A 9,458-nucleotide genomic window follows, 5' to 3' on the forward strand; every position below is an offset into this window, starting at 1 on the left:
AGGAATTARAGGCYCCTCTTGGAGGTGTGGACTTTGCTACAATTCCCCAAATGCACCACCCAGTTTGTCCCCTGGGGCCACATGGTTCTGATGCTCCATTGGCTTCCAAATCCACTACAAGGCACGTTCATCACTTTGAGGACCCTGATGCTTCCAGAACAACACAGCCTGTCCAAARCCTCTCCCATTATTTTCCCAAGTGGGTAAGAAATTACCATTGTGATAGCAGTCCATACAGTGCCTTTATAACTGCTTAATCTACAGAAAAAATTCATTCTTCACAGATTTCTACAGAAATCACCACGATTTTCAGCTACCAGAACCTGGCACAAGCAGGGAACAACTCTCTTTCAATGCTTAATCTACAGACAAAATTCATTCTTCACAGATTTCTACAGAAATCACCACTTTTTTTCAGCTACCAGAAGCTGGCACAAACAGGGAACAACTCTCTTTTCAATAATCAGCTTCTGCAGAGCAAAGACATCCCTCCCTGATGTTTTTCCCTGCTTTTCCTGCCCTTTCTTTTCTGCAATCATTGCCATGGCTGGAAATAAATATGTGGTGCCAGCTTCCACAATTGAGCAGCACATGGACATTCGGGTGAAAGTGCGAGCCAGGATGTTTCTAATTCCCCTAATTCTCTTGACAAAAATGGTTTTATAAATAATCAGGCCTTAATTGTGTGATTCCAGTTAATGCAGAGGGAGTTAATTAACATCTGGAACAAGTTTCCTGGCCCGAGTTATGGGCTGTGTCTGGTGCAGAATTTGAGCAATGGATGAAGGGAGGCTCAAGGCCAAATGGTTCTTGGAGCTGGAATTGCAGTGAGCAGGGCAGGCTGGGGTGAGGAGGTGATGCTTTATCAATCAGGATAATCTGAAATAGAGGCCAAAGTTAAGAGAATGAGAATAGACAACTTTAATCCAGGCCTAACAGGCCCACTGGTACATTAGGGCAGACAAATTACACCCAAAATGGATCCTGAGTCACGAGATCTTTACCTTTTATAAATTCTGCCTTATTAGCATATTGGGTGTTAATTATCCAATGATCTTTTCAGGTGATGATGTCAACACCCCAAACTTGCTCCCCCCAACTCGCTGTTGTTTCCTTATTTTGGGGCTCTGAGGTGTCCTTGGATTCAGCTCAGAGTGGGATTGTTTTGTCTAAAAATGAGAGAACGGTACTTTTTAGTGCTGTACTAGAGAAATACAAGAATACAGATGCATGAAAATACAGAAATGAAAAATCCTGAGGCATCAAGGCTGTGCCAGGGTGGTGTCCATCTCGGGTAAATGAGTGTGCCCTGAGCTGGGCATCATTGTTGTGCCAGCCCAAGAGGGGCTCTGTGGCCAAGGAACGGGCACCAAATCTCTGCTCATCCCCTTTCCAAACCCTCCAGATCTTCCTGCTCRACTCCAGGAGCCTCATGGGTCATGATTTTGGAGGATTTTACAAGTGAGGAAGGAAAAATCCCAATGATATAAAGGATAGAATAGATATTAAGAGGAAATTCTTCCCTGGCACAGGGTGCCCAGAGCATCCCTGGCAGTGCCCAAGGCCAGGCTGGACAGGGATTGGAGCACCCTGGGACAGTGGAAGGTGTCTCTGCCCACAGCAGAGGGTTGGAACAAGATAATCTTAAAATTTCCCCTCCATTCTGTGATTATATGACAAATTTAAAAGGTTTGGAATCAAGTCCTAAATGCAGCCAAGCCTGAGAGACACAGGAGGAGTTGGGCTGCTGGGACGCACCAGTCCACACCAGTAAGAAAACTGGGATGCCACAACTCAGTCCTAAACACTAAAATTCTCAGTGTCTTTCTATTATCCCATAATGAGCAGTAATTCAGCCCTGTTTGGATTTATGGCCCGTCTGAATTTCACGGACAACTTTCACAATCTCTGTCATAATCACAAAAAAATTGCAAATAACTTTTTAATATCAATGTTTAAAAAAATTAGTCAAATCTTCCCCGGCGTTTTTACTGCCTGTTTACTATCTCAAATCAAATGGTTTACAGCTCGGTGTTCTGAAAATATACAGCAGAAGAAAACACTAGCCTGGCAAAATTATGCTTTTATGGCAATGACAGGGGTGAGTTATGGTTGCTTTAGTTAAACTGTAATGTCTGCACAGATGCTGGGAAAAAAAACCAACAAAAAAACATTGTGCAGCATGTTCTGCCACCATAGCATGGCACCTGCTCCACCATGGCACATACAAGAGCATGGCAGCATTTCTTCATCAATATTATCTTCAAGGATTATAATTAGACCATAAAGATTCATTTGGGGATAAAGTAGCAGCATGAAGGCTTTAAAAATTACCTTGATGAATATTCCCCTGGTTTTGCATATGTGGATTTCAGAAGCAGGTTTATGGGAGACCATATATAATTTGTTTCTGATTTTGTAGGACTCAAAAAAAATAAAAAAAAATCTGTGTTCTTCTTGGGGTCTGTGTGAATTTGCAGCAGGTGAATATCTGCAGAGCCAGAAACCAAATTATCCAGCTCTCAGGAAGTGATAATCCTTTTTGAAATTGTTATAAATCACAAGCAAGATCTGTTTTAGCCTTTAGTTTGAGTAACTGGAATTTCAGTGGGTTAAAACACTCCCAAAGAGAAGAACCACTGCTAAAAATCAAAGCAGACATCTCCTTATGTCTCAAGGATCGTGGGTTTTAGTGAGGGAGAATCTTCCCAAATCTGTGACCCAGCTTCTCCTTTACTCAAAACCTTCTAGTCCAGCTGGACAGAGTMTGAATGAAGATCAGACATTATATATTTCATTTTCCACCACTGAATCTGCTCTATCTTGCTCAGTATTAAAGCCCTGCTAATGCCTTAGGCAGCAGGAGCTGACCCTTTGATTTAACACCTCCTCTGCACTGGATGCCTCATGCATATGCCTATTGATGTATTTTAGAGTGGAGATAATTTTTATTTTGGATATCTGCTCTGGTTTCATATTCCCAAGAAAACATGGATTTTTTCATGCCATGATATCCCCTGTGCCCTGCTATAATGTGTTATATTCCACAGGAAAAGSCTTCTCATGTTCATCTTTGTCAAAACTCTGGCAGACACTAAAGCATCATTTTAAAGAGCTCTTTATCACTCAGATGAATTTCCTCCTAATTGTATCCTTTAACTCCAAAAGAGGTTTGGGGACATACTTTGTATGAAAGATGCTACAGAAAACAAAAAGTTGCATTGCTAGTGGTTCTGCTTTTATATTTCCATCCAGAGAAACTCTCCACACACCAATTTGCTTTCCCTTTTCCAAAACCCATTTCCTCCTGGGGCTTGTTCCTGGGACAGAGCCTGTYTTCAAATAATTTAATTATCGTGTGGCACACACCTTTTAAGTCCCCCCTCCCGAAACGGTGCGTGGTGCCTTTGGTTTACATCACTTGTTGGAAAACACTCCAAAGCATTGAAAAAAACTATTAAATTGTTACAGTATTGGATGCCAACACACAGGGCTATTAGTCTAATTCATCCTTCAGATCAAAGCCCACACAGGCAGCTCTCCTGCCTACAGCTATTTTCCTTTTACTTTCCTGCTTGACAGTAGTCCCTCAYATCCCTCTGTTCCACTTTCTTTGAACGTACAGATTTTTCCTTTAGTCATGGAAATATAATTTATGTCTATTATACTGYATTATAGATTGCAGATCGGGACGAGCGTGCCTGGAACGTCTGTTTATTGAAAATAAATATATAAAGAAGCCGCTGGGGAGAGAAAAATACGGAGCTGTGAGGAGCTGCTTTCCCCTTCTCAAAGTTTAATTTGAGATGTCGGAGCGCGGTTTATGAGCATCGCTCTGTTTTTTTTGTTTTTTTATTTCAGGGCAGCGCTGGCTCCTGTCCAGCCCGGACCACCCAGAATGGTCACCCGAGTGACCACCCCAGTGCCCGGCAACCCCAGCAACAATATAAAACCCCCCCAAAAATATATATATCCGAGCGGGCTGGGACGGGAGAATGGCAAAAATAATCGCGGAGAGTGTGTGAGAGAGGAGGAGGGGGAGAGGAATGAGACAGACAGAGGGGAGGAGAGGGAAAAAGGAGGGAGGAGAGAGGGAGTCCGAGCTCTGAGAAACATCACTCCATCTCTGCACTCCACGGGAGCTGAGAGAGCAGCAGGACCATGTTTGACAACACGCAGTACCCCTACAACTGCTTCAATTACGATGGGGATGATTATCCTGCCTGYAGTTCTGACGAGGAGAAAAAATTCACCCGACCGGCGTACAGGTAAGGGGAAGTTTTTGCAAGTCCCTCTTGTTCCCGGTGAGGTTTTTGAGCTCTGGGTTGGTGGGATCGCAGCTCTCAGGTGTGAGCAGTGGGTCTGGCACTGCAGCGGGCAGATTTTCCCCTTTTTCTGTGTGTGAAATGTTCCTGATTTGTTTCCTCCCATGGGGGGTCACAGCTACTCTGGTGTGCCCTTAATGCTCCGGATTTTAGACAGACTCCATCCTCCAGGAATTCTGAGAGAAGGGAATTAATGTTCAGTGTGCTAAGGGGTGAATGGGGTGCAGAAAATCCCGGTGGGGTTGGAATGGGAGTGGGCTGGATGCTCACAGGGACATCCAAGCTCCTTCCCACGAGCAGAGAGCTCTCTGGTGACAGTGACAGTGACTCTGAGCCTGCTCTGCCTCCTTCCCCTGCAGCCTTTTCACTCAGGGAAAACTTTCCAGCAGGACTTGGAGAGGTGTGAGATGGTTCTGCAGYGCTCCTGAGCTCTGCACTGAGGGTCAGGGCAGGCAGGGGGGATCCAAAAACCAGATCCAAAAACCCCTTGGTGTCACCCAGGGCTCTGCTCTGACCACACTCAGAGTCACTGTCACACTCAGGACACCTCAGGGGAAATTTTGGAAGCAGGATACATCCACATGTACCCATGTGTTCCTAAAAAACGATGGTGTAACAGCGAGTTTTCCTTTTTCCAGCTACATTGCCTTRATTGCAATGGCCATCCAGCAAAGCCCTTCAAATAAAGTCACCCTCTCTGGCATTTATGACTTTATAATGAAGAAATTTCCTTACTACAGATCAAATCAAAGGGCCTGGCAGAACTCCATCCGACATAACTTGTCGCTTAACAGTTGTTTTGTGAAGGTAAGATCAGTTCCTGTGTATTTATATACACACAGTGTGCATGGCTAAAATAAAATATATATATATATATATATATATATGAAGAAATAATCTCATCACTAGGAAAGAAGGGAAACAAACAGCTCAGCTGCAAATCACTTAAAATCTAAGTTGTCAATTATGAGATAAGGAATATATCCTCGTCTGATGTGTGCTAATTGATAACAAATTGAGGAGGAATTGATAACAAATTGAGGAGGATTTGCATCCTACATGTAAGGGGTTTATATCTTACTTGTGGAATGACAGGGAATAGGCTTAAAAGTCTTGTCATGTGTGTTTACACCATTCCTGAATGTAAATGGATGCAGATGCTGAGCAGCAGCATCTGTAACACATGCAAACACTGAACTGCCTTTAAACAAATACAGGTTCCCAGAACAGARGGGAATGAGAAGGGGAAAGGAAACTATTGGAGCTTTGCGACAGGATGCGAATCCATGCTGGATCTGTTTGAAAATGGGAATTACAGGCGAAGACGGAGGAGGAGGAACGTGAAAAGGGAGCAGAGACCGAGCAGAGTGAAAAGTCCTTCGTCCCCCAATGTCTCTCCTGTGGACTCTGCTTTGAACAGCATTTCCTCTTCTGAAAGTAAACATGAAAGAATTGAATCRGGCCCAAAACTTGTGGAGCCTTGTGGGTTTGCTCCCAACAGCGTGAGCAACAGGCAGAGCCTGAGCAATTCCTCCTTGGCAAAATCGGATTCTGAAATCAAATTCAGCATCGATTACATCCTTTCAGCCCCTGACCCTTTGCCTGTGCTGAGATCTCAATACAACATGCAAGAAAGCAAATATCACCTGCTGGAGGCTCCTCACATTAACCTGCAGTTCTGGACAATGTGATGTGATTTATTGGTGGGGACAAAGGCTGAGTCAGAGCGGCTCCAGCAGCTCCTCCTGTCACTGAAAATCCTCGCTGTGCTCCCCAGCAGGGCTCAGAAAGGGTTACAGATTCACCAGCTGATGCTCTGTCTGTGCCCAAAGAACTTTGCTGAGATTAAAGCATAAATAACAGTTACCAATATCGGTTTTCACCGTGCTGGAATTGATGAAATTCCAGCTTTATATTCTAAAACTGTCTTGGACATCACTTAACACCACAAAGAATTTCCTTTCTCAAGCAGAATCCGACAGAGAAGAGACTTGCTTATCATCCACTGCTTTATTAAAGACAAAGTGAATTTGATCCCACTTTCAGTGGTGGAAATTAGGATTAACTCCACTGGAGTATATAGGTCAGACCTTAAGCTGATCTAAACAGTGTAATTCTGTCGACTTACACTGGCTGGGAATGTGGGGGGGTGGAGGGGTGGGAATTTGTTTCTCAAAAGGAATTACAGAAAATCACCCTGTCTTCCCTTATTTTTTCTTTTAACCTCATGTTTCAAACTGTTTTGCAGCTTTTCTTCATCATTCATTAGAAAATGTAGTTATTGATAAGTATTTCAAGCATATTTTTGTTTATATTCAGGGCAGGATTGTTTGAATTGTTGAAGTTGTGCTCAAAATAATTCCAAGAGACCTTAATTGCAAGGATGCTGAGCTCTGGTAGACTTTGATAGGTGACGTGGCAGTCACAGAGTCTCTTAATCCCTTGGTTAAAAATAATAATAATAATTTAGAAAAAGAAACCAACAAAACACCACTTATTCCCTTGTGCTATCAGAAATCTYCCAGAGATGCTGCAGAAAAGTCCTTGACCATATTTCATTTAGGAAGTGTGAAGGGAAGCCTGGTATTGCAAGAAGCTGGGTCAAGTGTTGAGCAAAGCTAAAATTCCACCTCCCTGCCCTGAGACAAGTTGAATATTCCCATTAAATGGATTTGTATCGATCCTCYGTGCAGGCAATTACCAAAGTGGTGCTTGATATGAATTCAGCTCAACTGGTGAGATTTCTAATTTCCAGATATCAGCGTTAGCTCATGAGCTCCATTTCTGAGAAAGACACTCCATTGCCATTTCCATGCATTTTGGATTTTGGAGCAGAACCTGATGGACAATGATGAACTGCCACGAGTTTTTGAGAACTTGCTTTTATCCAACTTGTTCAAAATGAATTGCTTGCCAGAACATAAACAGCATTAGCAAAGACTATACAAAATCTTGGCTTTGCCTTGGATACTACAGTCTTCACCTGCTGCTGGTAAAAGGGAAAAAAAAGACAAGATTTTTGATGGTTTTAAGCAATTAAATGCAGAGATAAAATTATCTTTGCAACATGAACTAAAGGTAAATGAAGGTATATGAGATAAGATTCAACATAGAGGTATGCTCAGGCATGACTTGAATTTTTATGCAGAAGCTTTGACATTTCACTAAGTTATTTTACATTGTGTCTAATATATACTGTACATTTATACTATATATTCTTATATATTGTTATTGAGAAAGGGAGCARTATCACTGCACTTATATGTTGTAAAAATGCATGATGTATGTTGTCATGATGCTGAAACTCCTGCCATATACTTAAAATTTACCATCAGTGGTATTTCACACTGATTGGTAATAAATGCTCATTTTTTGGAAAACTGTAAAACTTGTTCTCTTCAGGCATTTCTGCAGCATGCAAAAGAGAAAAGAGGAAAAGGAGAATCATGTCCATCACATCACTGCATGTCTGCCAAACTTTGAAAGGGATGATTTCTTGGGACCAAATTCTGCCTTCAAATGGGAGCTTTCAGTTCTCTGTGAATCAGCAGTTATTCTGACTTAATTTAATCTGAATTTTAACAGAAATTTAAATCTGACTCTTTAGACCGGATTGATATCAGAAAAAGAAGAGACCCTCTGGGGGGATTGGACAGATGGATTCTCATTTGAGGAGGAGCCAGAATTTGCTCCTTTAATGTTTATTCTCAGTAGTAAATAAGTGTGGGAAGAGCATGTCCTCCTGTAGTGCTTCAGTGTCTGCATGCTCTCGTTTTGGGGTCCTGCCTGCAGAGAAATATTCATGTTTTGCAGGCAGATCTCCTTCCTGATTGTTTTAAATTGAGCTGCTGTTGGGCTGACAGTTATACCACACACCTGTATTTGAAATACATATTTTCTGCTGTGAAAATGCAAATGTGATTGTTGGGATTTGTTTTTGGTCAATGCTGTTGGTGAGAAAGATTTCAAAAAGCTCCTGGTGAGCAGCACCTGGGTCAGGTGAGCACTGTGGGCTGTGAGACCAATGGCTCATGGCTGCTCATCAACGCAGAATTAATGCATTAGGAAAGGCAGAAATACACCCAAGTGGATTTACAGCSGAGATCCAAAGCCATTTTCAGTGAGATGAATTAATATTCACAAATAGCCATGTCCTTTGCTCACAGTCAAGTGCCTGCCAGGAGAGACTGTCACACTTTCATTTCCCCRACGCATAATCAAAGAAATTTGTGTACAAAGAGGTGTTAACATTTGTTTTGCAAAGGATATCAATCATATTCCRAAAAAATGAAGGGACATATTTCAATTTAGCCAGTATATTATATTCTGACGACTCCAAAAAAAAGGTTTCCAGCACTTAAAGTGAATGGCATTTAATATAGAACAACATAACAGGGGTGAGGGCTAGACGTGACCTTATTCAAATGTCGTAGCCATTACAGAGCCATTCCCAATGTAATTATAATTAAATACTTTATGCCTTTCTTGCAAATCCTCTGATCGATCATTGATATTAACATTAATATTGTATTACCCCCGAGCAAATGTCTCCCACACAAGTGTTATGGATCACCAGGTTTCCATTAAGAAAGTTGTGAGCTATTGCCGTGTGCTGGTCGTGGGTAAATTTACGTAAATTACTTTTTTCTCAGGGAAAGGGGGGAAAAAAAGTCTGGGTTTCTTTCTTCTCTGAATCCAGAGCTATTCCTTCAGCTCCATCACAGCCTGCCAGCCACTGGAATAAAGCTGTAATGAAAGAAAAATAGGAAAATTTCCCAGGAACATCCCTCTTTGCCCTGTGTTGGTGTGGACAGGTGAACAGGTGAATGTTTTCTCTTTTTTTTCTCCCTGCCCTCCATCTGGGCAGGCTGGCAGGAGGCTTTTGGCTCAATTCCTCATCTCGTGGCACCTTTCTGGCTGCAGGGAGTGACCCAGAGTGAGCTGTGGGTTCCCCCAGGCTGGCAGAGCCTCCCTGGGGCTGGCACTGGGGGCACAGGGAGGGGGAATCCACTTTAAACCCCTCCCTTTTGGATCATCAATACCTTTGTAAAAGAAAGAAAAAGGTTTCAGAGGAGAGGCAAAGCTCAGCCTCACTGAGGGACCTGGAGGGGGTTGTTTATTTGTCCTTCTAAA

General features: G+C 42.5%; 1 protein-coding gene across 1 annotated transcript; it reads left to right on the plus strand.

The window, feature by feature from the left end:
• Window positions 1-4,139: 4,139 nt before the first annotated feature.
• Window positions 4,140-9,219, plus strand: FOXL3 (forkhead box L3). Its single transcript, XM_057382289.1, has 3 exons — window positions 4,140-4,268; window positions 4,964-5,132; window positions 5,543-9,219. Exons 1-3 carry the CDS (start codon window positions 4,162-4,164, stop codon window positions 6,014-6,016), a joined length of 750 nt encoding a protein of 249 aa, XP_057238272.1. The 5' UTR covers window positions 4,140-4,161; the 3' UTR covers window positions 6,017-9,219.
• The last annotated feature ends 239 nt before the right edge of the window (window positions 9,220-9,458 follow it).

The sequence above is a fragment of the Malurus melanocephalus genome, unplaced genomic scaffold (assembly GCF_030028575.1).
Source record: "Malurus melanocephalus ecotype Western Australia unplaced genomic scaffold, MMel_1.1 scaffold_562, whole genome shotgun sequence".
NCBI lineage: Eukaryota > Metazoa > Chordata > Aves > Passeriformes > Maluridae > Malurus > Malurus melanocephalus.